This window comes from Lissotriton helveticus, chromosome 6 (assembly GCF_964261635.1).
Source record: "Lissotriton helveticus chromosome 6, aLisHel1.1, whole genome shotgun sequence".
Taxonomy (NCBI): Eukaryota; Metazoa; Chordata; class Amphibia; order Caudata; family Salamandridae; genus Lissotriton; species Lissotriton helveticus.
This window is the reverse complement of record NC_136067.1, coordinates 1,949,015,020-1,949,036,069: the sequence shown is the minus strand read 5'-3', so window position 1 is coordinate 1,949,036,069 and position 21,050 is coordinate 1,949,015,020. Positions and strand designations below refer to the sequence as shown.

Here is a 21,050-nt window from a genome sequence, read left to right as displayed (position 1 = left end):
TGAGAGGCGTTCGGTGTTTCTCCACCATTCTGCAAACCCACCTCCTGGCGGACTACCAGTTGGGGGGTGAAGTCCCCTTTGCTTTTGAGGGTCCTTGGGGGCAAACTACGCTTCCTGTCACCGCCAATAAGTCCCACACAGCTGGATTGTTGAGAGGTTGTCAGAGGCCATGCCCTCTTTCTTTATCACTCAGCAAACACGCCTCCTGGTGCACTAATGGATGGGAGAAGTAATTGACTTTAGTCCTGAGGCCCTCCGCAGTAAAGTGGAATTCATTCCCCAATTAGAAGCATGCCAGGAGGTGCGGTTGCAGAGCGGTGTTAGAGGGGGCGGGGCGTCCGGTGACTTACCAGAGTTTTTCTAATTAAATATTTCTTTTTAGGGAAGAGGGGGTGCATAGTCCCTCTTTCCTGGACTGATTTCAGACCCAAGGCTCCATCCCCAGGGCCAGTCTTTTATGAAATGGGAGGATGGCCATGTGGCCCCCCCTTCCTGGGCCAATTACAGCCCCAGGGACACGATCCCCCATGGCCTAGCCTTTTTCTTTTTTCCCCTTTTTTTCAATAAAGGTACAGTGGCCATGTGGCCCACCCTTTTCTGGGCCAAATTTGTCCCCCGGAACCCTAGTGTTATGCCCTCTATGTTATTACTATTTTTTCATGGTATGGGGGCCATGCTGCCTCCCTCCTGAGGCCACATTCAGCCCTGGGACCACATCCCACGAGGCCAGGCCTTTAAATAGGTTTTCAAAATAGGAAACGAGGCCCGTGCGGCACACCTCCCCAGGTCTATTTCGGACTCGGGAACCCCATCTCCCACGGCCAGGCCTTCATAATTTTTGTAAAATGGGGAGGGGGTCGTCCTCCCTTGGCCGATATCGCCCCCAGAGACCCCATCCCACGGGGCATGACCATCTCATTGGGGACCGCATGGGCAACCTGAAGGCAACTGCCGTCCCCGCCAGCATTGCTTTTGGATAGAAGAACTGCTACCATGCAGCTCCGTCTGTCCAAAAGCACTTCTGCTCCACTTCATGGAAGCGAGAGCATTTTTAATGCTCTTGCTTCCACGAAGCAGAGAAGTGTTTACTATGGCTTGGCGGAAGTGGTTCTCCTGCCAAGCCTTTGCAAACTGCAATGTCCTAGGGGACTGGGAGGGGGCAGTCCCAAGGGCCACCTATGGCTCCATGAGAAGGCAGCGTGGCTCCCCTCGTTCGTTAAGTAAGCCCCGGGGAGGTGGTGGTCCCTTGGGCTGGGGGTCGGCAATAGACCCCCTTTATGATTGTATTTGTCCCGAGGAGGTGGCGGTCTCGGGGAAATTAGAGGGTCATGGGGCTGTGTGGGGGTGCAGGGCCTCCCGGCATTGTTTTTCAAAAAGAATATTTAATACATATGCCCCAGAGAGGTGGTGGTGCCCAGGGCAGCAGGGATGCTGTGAGTCTCCTCTCATATATTTAGTTTGCTGCCCGGGGAGGTGGCAGTCCTTGGGGCTGTAAGGGAGGCCATAGGACCTCCCATGCATTATTTTATTATAACATTTGTGCTCTGGGGAGGTGGTGGTCCCAGGGCAGCAGGGGAGCCACGGGGCTCCCCGCATATAATTAAATCACTGCCCCAAGGAGGTTAATAGCCCTTTATTTGTACCATACCCCCGAGATTAGGCCCACCCAGGGGCTTAGAAAAAATATGTGCAGGAGTCCACGCGTATTTTTAAAATTTTGCCTTGGTTTTGAGGATCATTCCGCGAGTCCACGGCAAAGTAAAAAAAAGAAAAAGCTTTTAAACCATATCTGGGGGGGGGGGGTCAGGGTATTCATACTTTGCCCCCTTTTCTTTATGTTATACTTTTTTTCTGTGGATTTAGCTTCATGCCGGGTCCCAAGATGGCTGCCAACAGTTCCTGGTTAAAGTCTTGGCAGCTAATCAAATTTTAGTAGGATCTGCGTGCATACTGCAAGGACTCGTGTCCCTAGAGATCTATATTTTTTAAACTTTAATTTCTCTGAAACTACTGAACGGATTTAAACCAAATCACAAAAAGCATGCTTCCTGGACCAACATGTAGTTTTCTGCCAAATTTGGTGTAATTCTGTTCAGCAGTTCGAGCTGTAGTCGTCTTCAAAAAGTGAAAAAGCCCTATAGACTTAACATAGGGAAAATTCAATTTTGAACTCCCCATTATTCTCTGCCCCGCTTGAGGTATTACCCCAAAACTTTCAGCACTGCAGCTGAACCAACAAGCATTTGCAATACAATAGGTCTCACAGTTGTTAGAGTTTGAGCCATTGGCATTGTAATTGGCAATGCCTTTTATTTTACGTTTTACAAACCAACACATAAATAAAAGGCATTGCCATTTACAATGGCAATGGCTCAAACTCTAACAACTGCTGGGGGGCCTCTGCCAGGTGGTCTTGAACGTGGTAACTTGACACCCCCACCCCCTGCCCGGATAATCCCCGCTCAGCCCCACCAGGGGCTCCCCGTGCCATCTGCCTGGTGGGGGAGGGGGCAGAAAGGGGGGGTGTCAGTAATCCAACAATGATCGCCTCCTCTGATCCGAGGATGGGGTGTTTGAAGAAGGCAGGAGGGCCATTAAAAGGCCTTTATGGGCTGTTAATGTCTGGGCCGGCAGGATACAGCTAAGCACACCTTGTGTCTAATCACCCCCCTCCCAGCCCCCCTGAAACGTGCCGAGCAGCGCAGCACGTGCAGTGCGTGACACACTGCAGAGTCCTGATGGAAGCCGGACAAGTGGACAAGAGATGGGGCCGCAGGACTGCGCTTGTTTATGAGAACCGGGCTCGAGTCCGCTGCCAGGAGGAGATGTGGCTTAAGCCAGAGCTGTCAACCATGGTGCTGGGGAACCAGGTTGGAGCCTCTGGCTTCTGCTCAGCATCCTGTGATTCTGGGTAAATCACTTCACTTAATCTCCCCGTGCCTACCAAAAACAAGCTGAGGCATTCACACCAAGTTATCGCACATCCAGAAAAAAAAAGCACTTTCACGCAATAACATGCCCCCAAAAAAGAGAAAACATGTCCTGTTGCCTCTCCCCACCCCGTACACTATCACGGTTAGCCTCCTTCCCAAACAGCCTGACTCCCCTGCAGGGATCATAGGGCCTTTTGTTATGAACGGGTGACTGCGCGGCAGCTCCCCGAGCCGCAAAGCCCCTCTGCTTTTCATTATTCCCCACACACAGACACACCCTGCCCAAATCAACTGCTGAGAGCCGATCCGAGACCCCCGCCCTGTGATGTGGGTTGCTTGCCACGTACATTGTTGGTTTCTTCTTTTTGCAGTTGTTTTTTATATAGTGCGAACTCGACCCGCAGATATTGGGGCGCTCTATGTGATCACCAGTTGAGTTGCAGACACATTAATTTTTAGGCACGGAGCGATTTGTCCAGCTTCACAGGATGTTGAGCCTCGCGCCGAGACACGGACCCGGTTCTTCGGCTCCAAAGTCGGCCGCTCTAGCTGATAACACCTATTAAAAGCCTCTGCTAGTGACTCCAGAAACTAGTGCGGGAAACTATCCGGAAGTGCTACGAGCTGACATTCGTGATTTGGTGGAGTTGCATTAATACGAATTTGAAACCAGGCGAAATGAGGAAATGTCAGTGGCTGCGTTCAGCCTAAAAACCGGCATGCCACCGATTTGTAACTAAACGAGGTGGGTGTGTCTGCCGCTCGCCGGTTCGAGACATGCCCGCCCGCCCTGATCAGAATCCGCGATGTGGGTCGTGTTGAAAAGCTTGGTGCACTGAGGGTGGAGATGAGTGTTCCTTAGGCAGGACCAGCAGAAGGGTTTAGCCAAAGTGAAAGCGAAAGCGCGCAACACCACAGTAACACACACGCAGTCATTACGCACTGCGCATGCGTGTGGCCAACTTTGCTTGGGGCATGGAGCACGCGGCAGTGTCCGGGGCTCCCGTGAGCTGAGGAAGCCCCGCGTGTTGTAGCCCGTGTGATGGAGGCATGGAGCCCTCTCGCAGAGAGCGTGTGCCGGGTGATGTGACGGAGCCTGTAGCTGAAAGAGCCCGGTGAGTGGGGGAGGGTGTGTGCGCGTATGTGCGTGCGCCTGTGTGTGTGCGCGTGTGTGTGTGTGTTTGTGCGCGCGCGCACGTATGTCTGTGTGTGCATGTGTCTGTGTGTGCATGCACGTGTCCTGATCCCTTGTGAGTGTCAACAGCATGCCGGAATCGGAGCGCGTGTTCACTTGCGTGACCCGATCCGATTCCGGCATGCTGCGCGTGCCCATCTCTTGTCTCCCTCTTGGCTCTTGTAAGCAGAGCTGACAGCAATAGATCTCTCTGCGACAGGGCTTTCGCCCTGTGTCGCAGGTGCGAGACCTAAAAAGGAGAAGTTTTGTTACATTTTCGTAGAGATTCGTCAAGCAGTGCCAATGTTATTGGCAAAACCAAAAGCACTTTTTGGATGGAAACTTTGGTCCTAACTATAACTACCTACTGGCTATCGCTAGTAGTATATATATATATATATATATATATATATATATATATATATATATATATATATATATATATATATATATATATATATATATATATATATATATATATATATATATATATATATATATATATATATATATATATATATATATATATATATATATATATATATATATATATATATATATATATATATATATATATATATATATATACACATATACACATATATAAATAAATATATATATATATATATACATATATGCATACACATATTTATATACATGCATACATATATACATAACTATTAATTAATTACAGTGTGGTAGTATGATAGTAGCCACTCTCTAGTTATAGTTAGGGTGACCGGACACAGGGATTTCTTAAATGTTTGCCCCTTAATAATTTTGAACCTATTTGACAAATGCCCTCAAAACTTTTCAGACTTACTGCCCCGTTTCATTCTCGGAGAACTGAACGTTTTGTGGCATTTGGCCAATGGGGTGCAAGGAAAAAAGGGGAGTCCTAAAACGGCTGTAAAATCCAACACATTTTACATAGAGTTTGTTTTTCGTCTAAAGCAAAAACCGTCAATTTGATTTTTATGAAGTTTGGCAGGATGATATATTGTGGCACGCAGATGATTCTGTGGGGGTATGGCAGGTAAGTAGGGTAAGTATTTTTCTAACTTTTAAGTGTTTTAAATGTAGTTATATTTGTTGCTTTTGTAGAACCGTGGTGCTACCGAGGTATATTGCGATGACAAGTCATTAGCTGATTGGCTAATGACTGTCTTTGCAAACGTTAAAGGCAGGCATGTTGTTTTTACGTCCACTTTGATGTGTTCTGCGCTACACTGGGCTTGCTCAATTGGAGATGTGTCTTGGACCTCCAAAGTAATCTTGAATGGCTCTTCGCCTTCCTCGCAGGCAGAGCGGCAACTTTCAAAATGCCCCACTAATCACCGTGATAAGTTTACCAGTTTTTCCCAGCAGGTAATTGCCACAGTATTCAAGCTCCCTTCACGCCCATTGGAGGAATTTTACATCAGGTCGGGCCTACAAGAACATATAGTCCGTTTCACAAGCCTGGGCAACTCTATTTGCAGATCAGCCTAGTAATAACCAGAAATCTTCATTTGCACTTTCAAATGCCACCTGGCATTCAGGGCCTTGCCTCCAACGTTAGTTCTAATGTTTTTCCACATCTCATTGAGTCAGCAAGCCCATGGGCTTTTTACTGCCCAAACCTGGCTGCCGGTGTGGATCGTAACTAGGCCCATTACTGCAGTGGCACTGTGGCTGCGGCGGCCAGAGGCGCACCAGTGGCCTTGGTTTGCCTGTACATTGGGTCCTCTCGTTTCACGCACATTTGCAAAGAGGCACTCCGTCTCTTACGCAGGACCTCAGCAGCAATTGCACTCTTCTGGGCCAAGGGAGCTCTGATGTGTTAGACCATTCTGGGAGCCATCTTGGAGCAGAGACCTTGAACTACCATTATAAATGATATTTTAAATATGAATCTGACATATATGTTTTCTGAAAACATCAGCTTATCAGTTCTGAAGAAATTTAGATTTAGAAACATCCGTTTTAGTTTTGGAAACATACCTAATACAACCTAAAAGCTTTTATTCACTGCACTTAGGTGAGCTACTCACAGGTAGTTGGAGAGTGACTACCAGCAGCCGAGCTACTCATTGGAGAACTCTGTTCTAGGGGGTGCTGTGCTGGTATTCAGCATTTGTTGATGCTTCAGAGCTACATGGTTTCTCTCAGCATTCCTGTGGCAGTAACTAAACCTAGATTTGCAGCGGCTAGAAGCCTTGCCTCCCATGGAACTATTTTGACAGAATGTCCTGAACCATTGCAAGTCACATGGAACCAGCCCCGAGTTCATTGACTTATTGTGGGTGAGAAGAGTTGACGTTCCTATGATAGAAGTTACTGATAAAAAGGGCAAAAATATTTGCAGTCTTTAACCCCCCACTACTCAACAAACTCTCACTTTCTTTCTAATCGCTGCATATCACATAATTGAAAAATCCTTTCAACAACAAAAATAGTCCAAGTCCTTGGACAATGGGGTACAAAACATCTATTAATTTGCTAAACTAAGCAAATGGGTCACAAATAGGAGAATGTTTTAATGATCAGATTCTAATGAACCATATATAAATATCAAAAGTCTCAATGCCCTAAAGTAATTGAAGAAAGAACCTCAGTGTTCTATGAAACTCCAAAATCAATACAAAAATAAACAAACTTCATTCATCTAACTTGGATATTTGGTTACTATTGGGTATTGAGTCAGGTTTTTTTGACGTTTTGGTTCTTTGCTGTTTTATTTCAGATAGTGCACTTGTGGGGTCAATTGTTGTTGGCGTTGAGTTCTAAGACACTCTTTGTTATTGCTATGTACTTATTCCTCAATATGGAATGCAGCACCATATTTTTTTAGGTAAAACAGACTAAATAAGCTTGTATCACATATACACTCATCTCATTGAGAAATTAAGAGCCACATGTATGACTGAAGCATTTTGGTGACTTCATAATTGCGACTTTTTGTGACTCGCAATTAGGAAGTCGCAAAATGCGATGTACTAATGTGTCTCAGACACATTTAGCGATTTCAAATAGGGTCAAAAATGACATACCTCATTCATATTCATGAGGTAGGTCCCAATTTGCAAACCTATTGGGAATCGCTCAAAACACAGGAATGGTGGCCTGCGGGGGACAGCAGACCACCATGTCTGTGTTTAGTTTTAAATAAAGCTGTTTTGTGTTAAATGCAGCCTGTTTTATTTAATGGAAAACGGGATGCGTTTCAAAAAGGAAAATCAACATTTTTAAAAATTAGGCAGTGCCCGCTCCTAAACATGTTTTGCTACCTTCCCAATTCCCAGAGGTCCCCTTCCTATTTGCGACTGGCTTACAACCTAATTGAAGTAGGTGGTAAACAGAGATTGTTTTCTGACCGCATTCAGGTTGCAAAATAATCCTACATCCGCAACTCGCTATTAGGAAGGGACACCCTTGGCACACCCCTTCCTAATACAGACTCACAAACCCTATTTTGCGAGTTGGTAATAGGTGACAGACTCGCAAAATAGGGTTGGTGCATGCCGCTAAAACCGGTCATACATGTCCCCTAAGTGTTTCATCCGCTCTGTCTTTGGTTTTAAAAGTTATTGCTTTATTGAGTTGGTTTGGGTCACGGACCTATTATGATATCATTGTTTACTAATGTTGTGGTCCTTTACAGATAGGGTATAAGGGCTTTAATATGGTCCAAATCATTTGAATGTTCTGTGTGTGCATAAGCTCCCTTTTATGAGGGTCCCACGTGGACTGATGGATTGGAATATGTTATTGTCAAAACCTCCTAGAAAGGCATGGTATTGAATCTCGGCTAAGTCCTCATTATTTGGCCATAAGTGCTAGAGCATCCTTCCCCCTCTTAATGGCTATGTGATTCAAGTAGGAAGGAAAATGACACTCTTTGTTATTGCATGTACTTATTCCTCAATATGGAATGCAGCACCATCATTTTTTAGGTAAAACAGAGAGAGTAATAGGCACCAAACAGACATTACTAAAATATCCATGACACAAGATAGACCCTTACAGTCATCAATATTAGGCACCATGGAAAACTAGCATTAATAACTATCTAGAAGGATTAATACAAGTGGCCTCAAGACACTGGCTCTCATGCACAGACCTTTCCCATTATTAACTTACTTCCCCATCCTCACACATGCGGTGTCCTACTTCCGTAAACCCACGCTAGACACCATCACTTAATCGCCACTTTTACCCATTACTTTTATCACCCTTTTCATTTTCATCTCTTCTCCCACTCAGATATCCACGTTATTGCTCACACCAGGCATAAGCTCCTGAAATGTGCCCATCAAGTCCACCTCCCCTACCCAGCCTCTATATCATCCACTGATGGAGAATAAATACTCTATTCTTACAACTCATATCCAAGGCTCAATACCTCCTTACATACCATCACCAGCCTTTCACCTACCACTTGAAGAACACAAGTTTTGACCCAGTATGACATCAACCAGAGCACCTCACAGCCAAATTCATAAAGACACTGGTAGAAAAATTAGTTTTACAGACAACTACAAAATGTGATAACTATATTTCAGGTAAATCAGACCTGCTCTCCAAAAAACTTTGTGACCCGAGCCAAAAAAGGTCTAGAAATGAGATGGGTAATGCTGACACCTGACCTGGAGATGCCACTCAATTTTTATATTTCTTTCCAATGCTTTAGGGGAAATTATGAAGATAGAATTAAAACACCATACACAAAAGGTATCCCATGCAGTAAATGCCCTGACAACTGTGACAAGGGACTCTGCAGTAAGTATATGAAAAGTATTTTTATTTACATTAAAGATTTTAAGTTTCAATGAGTCTGCTTCATATCTCCACAATAAACGCAAAATACGAGCAATGATGTAAGCAGCATGTTGTATTGTAAAGTCAAGCTTATATATCTTTTCAACAATTGCATTATTTTGTATTTTAAAATACATGTGTTTCATTTTCTGTTCATTAGTCTTAGACTTGTATATAATTTGTCTAATCCCTCTAAGTGATATTTGAGGATATTGCTTTTATGCCAATGTTTTTCAACAGAAAGAATCTTTAGGTATGAGTATGTTTTTGTCAAATGGTGTAAATGCATGCTTTATACAAAATTCAACGTAAGAATTATTTTAGCACTGAGAAAAAGTCCACAGAAAGCAAGGTATTAACTGGATGATTGTTTATGGATTTTTTATGGAGGCAATGCAATATCAATCCTTCATTTGGGACAATGCTTAATTTCCTAACCATGTCTGCTGAAATCTATGAGCCACTATGTGATATTGGATGACTGCAGAACTTGATACTCAAAAGTTTGAGTAACCTTTATTTTAGGTGACAAAGAAAGAAAATTAGGCTTAGTGAAAATTGAACAGCCCTGAATTGTACTAAATAATATGGCTGCAAAGTTTAAATCTATGTTGGCGAAATATATCCATAAAAATTAACAATTGTTGTTAAAGGATCTATGATTACATTTATTAGAGCTAAAGCTAAACTTAAACTAAATAGGCATGCTAACCTGGAGAGAGAGTGAGAACAAACTTGATGAGCTATCATTAGGTCCAAATACTCTGGTGCACATTCAAACTGAATCGGTAAGGAATATGTTGGCCCATTCTTGGTAGCTTGACCTAAGCAGCAAGGTGTCCTCAGAGTAAGAGCTTGCAGAATACATACAACAGCTAGTTACCCAACAGTACTGGTATGTCAAAGTGTAAACAATTTATCAACCTACGATATGTCGAAAATTAAGGAAAGATGAACAGAAATGAACAAAAAAGAAACAACGGCAAAATAATAAATACAAATAAAAATAATCCGATGTCACTAAATGGTTTTAAAGTATTGCTCTAAGCCATGGTGTGCCATCAAAAGAAGTAATGTCAAATCATGGCTATTTGGTATGATGGCTCAAAAAACACCAACTAGAGCCTTAGAGTTTTGGTGATAACGTCCTATAGCCAACTTGAGGGTGCTGAGTTTCTCGTTTGGGGTAATGAAAAACAAAGTGAGTTTGATGATGTTGATTAAACCGACACATAAGTGAGTTGTAGACGCAGTGCGCAGGTGATGCTGCATGGCAATTGTTTACTGAATGTAGTATTTACTAAAGCCTAGAGCCTATGCTAGTTCAACAGACACAGTTTGACTCAAAACTACCTCAACGGGCCCTATTATGTCCAAGAGTCAAATTTAGGAAAACATGTCAAATAAATCCTGAATGCAAGCTGTAGGTTTCTCAGGACTTGTTCACATGAACCCAATGCAGTGCCTTGGCTGGGACTCCTTTCTGTAGTTGGCCTTCAAGTTCTTGTATTACCATGGGAGCATATTCTACTCTTTTACCTAGGTAATGGGTAAGTGTCCTCTCGTGTCTCCCTTAGTTGGTGCATGATTGGCGGGACCACAACATCCTGGGTAAACTTTGCGCTCTGAGGCTGTTGGACACCGCTTAGAATTGGGGCATGCTCTTCCATCCAGCTGAATCTTTTCTTAATTTAGTGATTGCTTCTCCACCATCAGGAATTGGAAGAATGGCTGGTTTTAGAATAATGTGCTTGAGAGACATTTGGCCCGAAAGGTTGTAAAGGCAGCAGTCCTTTCTATATAACCATAGGCACATTCCTACAGGTCTGATCAGAGATGGTGCATATTTTCACCTGTTAAATACTACCCAAAGTAAGATGGGCACTGACCCTCTTCTTGCCAGTATCCTTTCACATGGGGCAGCTGTTGCTTTCTAGAACATGGACAATGACAGGATTTAAAAGATAAACTGCACCGCAGCACAGTTGAAAGTACTTTTCATTGGCATCGATGTCCTCCTGCTAATATTTTTATACTGTTTCAAGTTGTTTTTTCATGATTCACTTTCTCTTTATAATGAACCTTCTCTGGAGTGTCCTGGTCCTTCCCTGTTTTGGTTAAGGCTGATCCCTGCCTGGTCTCTCTTCTGTCTCCCATCTGCTGATCAAGCTGCCTTGCCTTTCTTGGATTATTTTTTGCTTTTGAGCCTTTTCCCCTGAAATTGACCCTTTGAAGAATACTTATATCACATACTTTATAGTGGTCAGGCAAAAGGGCTACTGAAGTGTGTCACTCCTTCTTCAAGCAGGCTAGTCCAGGAGGGTTGAAACACCCACTACACCCTGCACTTACAGATGGTGGTGCCAGCGTCTTGCATGGCCCAGCACTATGGATCCTAATTTGTTGCAACAACAGAGATACAGGAACTCTATTGCACTAAGACAGAACATTTGCTACCCGAACCTTTGATTTTTTTGGTAACAGCAGACATTTTTCAGGGGAACCTTTAAAGCTGAGGGACGTTGTACAATCCTTTACTGGATATTTTAGATTTCGAGTCACATTTTTTTACATCAGCGAGCAAAGGTGGATTTGTTGATTGGCTCCATTTTGGAAGCAGGTCTATCGTGGGCCTTAATTCGGGTGCTCTCTACAGACTCATGTCCAGATTTTCAAAGATGCTTGAATGACCTGATCATGAGTTTTTGGCTGAAGAAGCTTTCTGACATTGAACAAGGCATTTACACTATATTAAACTATATTTTCTCGTTTAAGTCTGTTAGCAAATGAGATGATCTGAATGGAAAGTACCCAAATGACTTTAGTTCTCAGAGGTTGTAGGGACAAAATAAGCACGAGTTGATGAACTCTGTGTGACCATCCTTCATGAGGGACACCTATAAAGATGTATGTATTACTGTACCTCTTTTCTTTTGCACTCTAACACTTAAGAAACCCCAACGTGCATCTGAGCATATCAGCTCCTTATCAGAGGAACCTATGAAAATACATCCTGCCAGAGCATCTCTTTCAAATGCTGAAATGAAAGAGGACAAAGGGCTGGACTTTATGGGCCTCATGCATCACCTACTGAATAGGGACCTATGTGATTAAGTGTGAGAACGTTTGCGACCAAACATATTGGTCCTGGTTGTGACGCATACACGTCTTGTCTGTGTGATATCAGCACGTAATGTCACAAACTGTGAAATTACGTGCACATACTTACCATATGTTTTCACTTACCTTGTGACTTCATTGCATATTGCAATCCGGTCACTACAGTTGGTGTTGTGCCTTGAGCACAACCAATGCATCATCCCTATGCCTGGGTTTGGTAGGTGTAGGGATTGTGATGCAGTGGCAGAGCAGCGGCAGGCAGCTTGACAAAAAAAAGTGGTTAATACACTGCATCAATTTTAAGGTAGTTGTTTCTGACGGAACCCCTACCTTGCATAAATTAAAATCCCAAGAGGCACAGGCTATTTTCAAGCAGGTGAAGACCGACGCAGCCTGTAAAAAAGTGACACATCTATGTAAATATGGAGCAGATGCAGCTCTGCCGTTGCGTCAAAAAAGTGAAGTAATGGCCATGCAAGGCGATGCAAGGGGCTTGTAAATAAGCTCCTATGTGTGTTGTGATAACCCAGCACATATGGGGCCTTATTTATGATTGAGCACTAAGCCAATTTGCGTGGCTTAATGCGGCCTTGTACATATCGTTGCCCAGTTTTTTGCTTTCAAGGGCCATGCAATGGGTGTTGCTGTGGGAGTTTCCAGCATCACCAATGGCTTTTTGACACTGTCCCAGATTTACAAGGAATTGGAACTCTGAGGCAGTGCCAAAAATACCTTTATTTCTCCTTGTTTTTCCTTTTTCTATGTGTGCTGCATTATGCAGCATAGAGTGAAGGACGAAAAAGACTATTGTGATTGCTTTTGTGAAGGAAGGTGTCCCTTTTTGCACAAAAACAATCATCCCTGCAACGCAGGTACCCTGCACCATGGCGAAAAGGTGCCTGCTTGGCACATAACAGTCCATTGTGCACCAGCCCAGGGGAAAAGGTCAGGAATTTGATAGATACAGCGCATTCCTGTTCTTTTCTTTTGTCATAGGGCAGCGCAGCAGGAAGGCCACCGGTAATATCCTACGGCAAAATGTTGTAAATACGGCTCGTGGTGTGAGGATATCTTGTTAAGCCACAGAGAAAAAGAAAAGGGCAGAGCTGTCCTCTGCAAGACAGAAAGTGATGAGTGTACAGCAACAGAAAAGGCCCAGAGGGACAGAACACAAGTTACCCCTTCACTCCCATGCTTCCAGTCGCAGGCTCCTTGCCCAGGGACCACCACACACAAGTCTCCCTCTCCTTCGCTGCACATCGCTTCAATCCTTGGGAGTACAGATGGTCAGCAGGGCTTCAAAGTCTAATGCCAAAATATCCTAAATGTTTATTTAAATACCAACGGCAGGGTAAAAACAGAGACGGAAACATCAATCATTGCGCACTTTGCTGATGACCAGAGGTGCATCTATCATTGGTGCAGCAGGTGCAGTGAATTGCCATCTGCACCTCAGTTAAGACTGTATTTTACTAACAAACGAGGGCCATTTCTGGTGCCTACATAAGGGCCCATGATACAATTCAATTCAATTCAAAAGTCTTTATTCGATTGTAAACATACAATCATAAAAGTACATTTCGTAAATACACATTTTAAAAACAATTCCAAACAGTACATTTCATATGGCAAATAAAGGCCACAGTATACAGTACAAAAAAGAGAAGGTACAGCGGGTGCTATGAGCATGAGCAGTGTAAGGTTAAAAAAATAAATTACTATATTAGTTAAAAGACACCTAAAATATTCGCAGCGTAATTATCCGTCCATACTTTTCCTAAAACAGATAGCTTTTTTTAAAAAGTTACAGACAAATAAGGTACATTCACAATTCAGTAGTTGTAGGTCATAAAGTGCAGGCTTAATTTGTAAAAAATTCAGTTTTTTTAGACATGGTTTAAGGTATAAGTTCCGTGGGTTTGAGTAGTAAGGGCAGATAAAAAGAAAGTGTGCCAGATCTTGAGGAGACTTACTGTCGCAGCCACAAGCTGGCAACACTTCTCCCCGTTGTGCCCCACTTGGTACCGCCAGTAGAAGATGATATAAATCAAAACGGAACCTTATTAACAGAAACCGTTCATAGCTGGTCATAGGCCATGTCAGATAAGGCTCCATTTGTGGGCAGGTTTTGAGTAATAAGTGTTTCCTGACACTGCCCTTCTGTATCTCCACCTCTTCTCTGTCGGTACATCTTGCCAATAGTGTGGCGTTTTTTACTAAGGCAACATCAGGTTTTGTAATTAGGTTAGGGGCATAAAACAGATCAGAACGGCCTATTGCCAACAGACAATCCCTTATATATTTCACCCACGGAATTTTAAGCCTACCGTCTAGGGAAAGGACATCTTTCAACAAGGCATGTGTAAGCGGAATGTCGGTGTTAAGCCAACAGTTCAGCCAACACAAAACCGGGTTGACTGCTATTCTATCACTCAAATATGGAACCCCCAACTCCTCGTGTACGGAGTAAGTCCCAGTACCCCTTGGCAACCTCAATATCTTTTTCAGGACGTTGTTTTCTGCGACCTCTAGGTCTTTTATCCTACAATAGCCCCAGAGCTCGCTACCATAACAGGCAACAGCAACGTTTTTTGCCTGATAAAGTTTGAGCAATGCGGCCATGGGGCAATTGCCAATTTTTCTCCCAAAGCCAAGGATAGCCGCGTTTACCCTTGTTACTTCGCCCTTCTTTTTGGATATTGCGGGGCCCCACGTTAATTTATGGTCTAAGAGGACCCCAAGATATGAGAAGGAATTGGTTAAAGGGATTTTCTCCCCATTTATACTAAAGGAGTCAGTTTTCCGGGTGCCCTTTCCTGTTTTCATGACGTAGGACTTGGAATTATTTATGCCAAGGCCACGTGACTCCATGAACTTAAAGAAGGAATTTAATAATTTTTGGAGACCGATTGCTGTCCTAGATATAAGTACTGCATCGTCTGCATAAAGAAGCACAGGCACCCCCTTGTGTTCGACACGGGGTTAGTCTGCATCTGTGTTTAAAAGAAATTCCTCCAGTTCGTTTATGTACATGTTAAAGAGGAATGGGGCCAGAATACAGCCCTGTCGGACTCCCCGATTTATTCTAAAATCGTCCGTTACTTTAAGGTCTTGAGTGTAACGGACGTTAGCTTTAGTATCCGAGTGCAAGTCGGCTAGGAAGTTGACAAGATTCCTCTCTACTCCCATTCTCAACAAAGTGGCCCATAGTAAGCTTCTGTCCACACAATCAAAGGCGGACGACAGGTCCATAAATGCCATATAGACGGTACCTTGTCTAGCCAGGGTATATTTACTTAGAATCAAATATAGGTTCAGACATTGCGTTATGGTCGAATGGCCCGGCCTGAACCCATATTGTATGGGAGATAAGATACTATTGTCTTTAGCCCATGTGGATAGCCTGTTAAGTATTACCCCCCCTACCACTTTAACTACTGAATTTATTAAGGATATCGGCCTGTAACATAATGGACTGCTGCGATCGCCCTTTTTAAAAACGGGGACTATGGTCGATAGGCCCCACGTTTTTGGGCACCCCGTTGTGGCAGCTGCGTTTATTACTGCCGTGAGGACGGGAGCCCAAAAAGAGATACTAGACTTAAACAGGTCCGGAGGTAAACCATCCGGGCCCGGAGCCTTGTTACTGGTTAGACCCTGGATCCCCCTTACAACCTCGTTTACTGTAAAGCATAATTGGTTTGCAGGTGATATTAAAAAGGCGTTTTCTGCCCTATGCTCATTACTTTTAAAAATTGTACTGAAGTGAGATACCCACTCTCCTTCTGAGATACTTGTACCTAAAACTGTGTCGTTTGGGTTATCAAACAATGGTTTGTTGATAATTTGCCAGAACTTACTACTATTCCCCAATACTGTAGGGTCAAGGAGAGATTCTATGGTATTAGCCTTAATTTCCTTTTTTCTTACGGCTAATGCTTTCCTATAGGACACACGAAGGCTTTTTATCAAGTCAGGATGTCTAGGTTTAGTTTTTAAAGCATTCTTCAGATCTCTACTTGCCTTAGAGCAGTTATGGTCAAACCATTTGACCTGCTTACTATTTTGCCCCTTTATTGGTGCTGATAACATTTCACCTATTTTAGAGACCATACCCGCAAACCCGGACAAAATGTTCGTAGGGGATGAATCAAGAGATGAGCATGCTATCAGCTCCTCCTCACATGCACTGTTTATATTAAGATATAAACTGTCTTGATTTATCATTGTCCATTTGATACGGCGTCTACCGTTTATACAACTCAGCGTACCACGATCAATACCAGGCGGTCGTTTGGTGAACAAAGACCCACCCATGCCAATAGATAGGGGGTTATGATCACTGTATACACTGAGGAGAATGGTAAATTGCAGGACCCGTTGTACAAGATCTGAGGATAAAAGTATGTGATCTATAAAGGATCCCTGACCATGTCCTTTAAAAGTCGGAATATCAAAGATTTTTGTGTCAGGAACCATAGACATAGCTACTGTTAGATTATTCCTGTTTACTAAGTCATTCAGGCTCTTACCACCCCTAGTATGAGAAAAATGAAAGCCTTCGACACTATTACATCCCAAGGAGCCCATTGGGGTAAAACCTGGGTTACCACAAGGGTGAACGTTAAAGTCACCTGCTATCAGCAGGTTCCGGGATGTAGTATGTGTGTTTTTTCTCAATAGGTCTGTTAGCGATGTAATGTCACAGCCACCAGAACCACTAGCATTATAGAAATTGACCAGAGTCAGGGCTTTCTTGCCATTTTTTAGATCAAGCATCTGAATGTTTGAATTATCAGTATGATATACACTGATATTGCAGAGTAATCCCAGATTTATAAAGGTGGCCAATCCCCCCTTTGCTCTGCCCCTGGTCGAGGCAACCGCTGGAGTGATGAAGCTTAAGTACCCTTCTATATGGGTGTTTCTATCCTCCGACCACGTCTCTTGAAGACATACAATGGAAAATTTTTTAATAAATGATAACCAGGCTAGGTCACATAACTTGTCGGCCAAGCCAGCTATATTCCATGAAATTAGATTCACGCAGTCGGCTAATGCTGGACATGTGAGACTTTCACTGATAAATGGTACAGGAGTTGGGGTTGGTGTTTCAGAGAGTGTGATCCCCGTGTCCGCAGTGCTTGCTACGGCCGATACTAAGGGCTCTTGAATCAGAGCATGAACCTCATACAAGACAGAAGAGTTGGTATCTGCGGGTGAAAGGGCCAAAGGTACAAATGATGTAATAGGAAGCTCGTCATGGCAATTTTTCTTGCATGTATCCTTGGTAACATCACTTACAAGAGCACCATTATTAAACACAGTGGCAGGTAAAGATGGTGGAGACACCGCATTAAACCTATAAGGCATTGCAGATAAAACAGCGGGTAAACCACCATTCATGTCAACATATGTTACAGCAGTATGTGTTTCAGTTTCATCACAACTGGTACCCTTCTCTTCCTGTGACGTTGTATCACAGTGAACAATTTCACCCTCCCAAACTCCCTCTATGCGCTTTAAACATCAATCGCATTCCTCAAGACCACTAAAGGCCTCGAATCTGTTATAAAGCTCTAGGGGAGTAAATGGCATCAGGTGTGATATGCTACCCTTTGCATCTATTTTATGGGTTAATGGTATCGTATTCCACCCCTGCATTGCAGGTGGTGGTACTAAATAGGGCATATATGCGGGGTTCAAAGCGGACTCCAAAATTAGTGACTGGGAGGGAAAATGGGTGCTGTTAATTGGGTTTTGAGGGGGAAGTACAACAGATCTGGGGTAAAAGTACGTCAAGGGACGTGGTACAATACAACTATTCTCATTGGCAAAAGGCCAGTTCAGTATATGTTGTACTGCTTTTATATCCCTAAAGTTTATGACCACGATGTCTCCCCCTATATCCTTTACTCTGCCCCCCAGCCAGGGCATGCGCCGGACATGAACTATTTCCCCATTTACCAGGTTGGGTTTGGGTCTGTACAACGAAAGCCAGTGCGTTATTTTGTTTTTTAGTTGGAAAAATCCCTCTCTTTTTCCTTTCGTCAGCTCTGGGACCCCAGTAAGTACAACCACGTACGGCAACGCTTCTGGTGGAAGTTCCATAGGTGGTATCCTATTTTGTTCGCCTCTCCCCCGGATGATCACATTCCCAACAGATCTCGGGTGTCTGTCCGTAAGGGTGCTAGATTCTCTAGTCAGGGCATTAACTGTAGTGGCAACGTTACTCTCTGTAGCTGCAACAGTTGATCTTCCCTGGGCCAGTAACGGTTCTATTGGCAGAGATTTATTTGAGCTGATGCCGTCAGGTATTATCGTGGGCGCATGCAGCCAGATAGGGGCAGCTGGGGGTGCTACAACCGCCTGGGTATTAACGTTAAGAGGTACCAGAGTTGTAGGGACGACAACATTTTTATTGGGAGGGTGCGTTAGTGTGGCAACTTTTTGTTGTTGCACTTTTGTAGGCCCTTCTGACTGGACAGGATTCCCTAACTTGGTCAGATCCTCCTCTATTTTACCCAACCTTAGCTCCAACCCTTTAAACCTTTCAGCCAATGCAAGTGTGTAAGTGCGTACGATCAACTCAATATTGTCCAAAAGAGACTTAAAAGAGGCTGGTTGTAAGTCATTTTCCAATTGGGTGTAGGCAATATCTGGTTCTGTGGTTGCTTGAGGTGGAGTTTTTGGAGGCAAAGAAACGGCCACTATTGCTTGTTGAGTGGCGGGGCCTCCCAAGGACGTTATAGAGTCAATCTTTGCTTTATTGCCGAACTCTGAATGGCTTAGTTTGGGCTTATTTACTAATGTTGTTTTCCGTCTCCTTTTAGGCGGTGGGGGGCCAATTATTTTGAGAGACACTGGCCGCAAACATTTTCCTCTCACAACTTTGCCAGTTCTGATTGTAGGTGAAATCAAGTTCTTAGGGGTGTTATTGAGGCCATTCGACACAGGTAGTGAGTCTTGTTGACTTAAAGTGGGTGACACTACTGGGGCTAGACAGTCTTGAAGGAGCAAGGGCACGCTGGGTGTTAGTATTGAGTTGTCTGCAGAGCTAATAATCGGATCGTCATCCAGAGTAACGGACATTATAGGTTCCGAGAAAGTTCTGTTTTTTATACGTTCTATTGAACGACGACGGTCTGCCCTCCTCTCTGCTAACAGCAGCTCCTTATTACCCTCAGGGGCTGGTTTCAAGAAGTAATCATCCAATGTACGGTTTGACGTGGCCACATTTTTATCTGCTCCCACTAAGACAGGACTAGTAGCAGCGGTTGCCATCATGAGTTCAATAGAAAAAAACGGGAACAATAAAAAAAGTAGAGGGCAACTTACGGGGATCAGAAACCAGGACCTCTGGCCCAGCCCGGCCTCCTCTGGCCGATGAGGGTCGTAGAGGGCCCGCCCTTTGCCCGGGCTTAGCCCGCGCGCGTCCCGCGACGCGGGACCTCTCTCCCAGATTTAAAGCGCCGGCTGGCGCGCAATCCTTAGGTGGGCGGGACAGGTGAAATCAGCCGCAGGGAGTGGTGGGGCTTGTGGTCTCCCCCCTCGGCGGCCGCGCACGCAGATGGAAGTGCAACGGCAGCGGGGGAGACCTGGACGGGACTGCCAGCTGTTGTCGGCACCCCTCGTCACCTTGTAGCCCCCACGGGAACACCAGCAGAACGGCAGCAAATGACCCGGTATGTACAGCAAATAGGGAAGGTTCCGACAGTAATCCTTGATAAGAGGCACCCGCTCCTCAGCACCTCTCTCCCAGATTTAAAGCGCCGGCTGGCGCGCAATCCTTAGGTGGGCGGGACAGGTGAAATCAGCCGCAGGGAGTGGTGGGGCTTGTGGTCTCCCCCCTCGGCGGCCGCGCACGCAGATGGAAGTGCAACGGCAGCGGGGGAGACCTGGACGGGACTGCCAGCTGTTGTCGGCACCCCTCGTCACCTTGTAGCCCCCACGGGAACACCAGCAGAACGGCAGCAAATGACCCGGTATGTACAGCAAATAGGGAAGGTTCCGACAGTAATCCTTGATAAGAGGCACCCGCTCCTCAGCACCTCTCTCCCAGATTTAAAGCGCCGGCTGGCGCGCAATCCTTAGGTGGGCGGGACATGTGAAATCAGCCGCAGGGAGTGGTGGGGCTTGTGGTCTCCCCCCTCGGCGGCCGCGCACGCAGATGGAAGTGCAACGGCAGCGGGGGAGACCTGGACGGGACTGCCAGCTGTTGTCGGCACCCCTCGTCACCTTGTAGCCCCCACGGGAACACCTGCAGAACGGCAGCAAATGACCCGGTATGTACAGCAAATAGGGAAGGTTCCGACAGTAATCCTTGATAAGAGGCACCCATGATACACTACTAAGCCACTGCTCTTGACAGCATCTACAGACAGCAGTCTCAAATACCGCCAACATCTATTTAGGTGCAGGCTCAGGTGCGCAATAATCATTTGCTTCACATGTTGCAAATAGATGGACACATATTTTGCTGTATACAAATATTGGTGCTGCTCATCCCACATTCCTCTTGCTAAATGGGTGATTTGTTCTTTCCCTAGCCAATTCCTGATCACTCAAGAACAAGGCTGCTGGCTGTGGGGGTGTCATGTGGACGGCATGAAGGCAAACAGATTGATGGAGTGAAAACACCAGCTACAGCATTTATTTGTATTTACCACAGGTGTAATGTCCTGAATTCTCCAAACCTGTACTCATTTGAGATGTTTTGTGATATGTAACCGGAATTATCTAGTTCCACAAAACTTCTCATTGTTCCTACATTAGTTTCCCAGTTGCCAGGACTCTGATTTGTAAATTTGATTTTCCTGGTAGTTTTAGTTGCCTTAGGTGAAAGGCCTTTAAATCGCAATGTCCTTATAGAGCATGGAAGAATTTACTTTTACACTGTAAAGCACATGTAGTGGTATTTTATGTCAAATTCTATTCCTAGTGAATTGTGAACTTCTACACTAATTTAAAATTTTACCTGTGAATGTGGCAAAAGCATATACATTTGTTGCAAATACAGACTT

At 44.5% G+C, this 21,050-nt stretch overlaps 1 protein-coding gene across 1 annotated transcript in view; it reads left to right on the top strand.

Annotated features, from left to right (window-relative positions):
• Positions 1–20,828, top strand: part of LOC144761977 (cysteine-rich venom protein-like) — a 128,662-nt gene extending 107,834 nt beyond the window's left edge. Inside the window, exons 7-8 of the mRNA XM_078647146.1 lie at positions 8,780–8,868; positions 20,577–20,828. Of these exons, the coding sequence (XP_078503272.1) occupies positions 8,780–8,868; positions 20,577–20,587 (100 nt within the window). The 3' untranslated portion in view covers positions 20,588–20,828. The remainder of the gene's footprint in view (positions 1–8,779; positions 8,869–20,576) is intronic.
• The last annotated feature ends 222 nt before the right edge of the window (positions 20,829–21,050 follow it).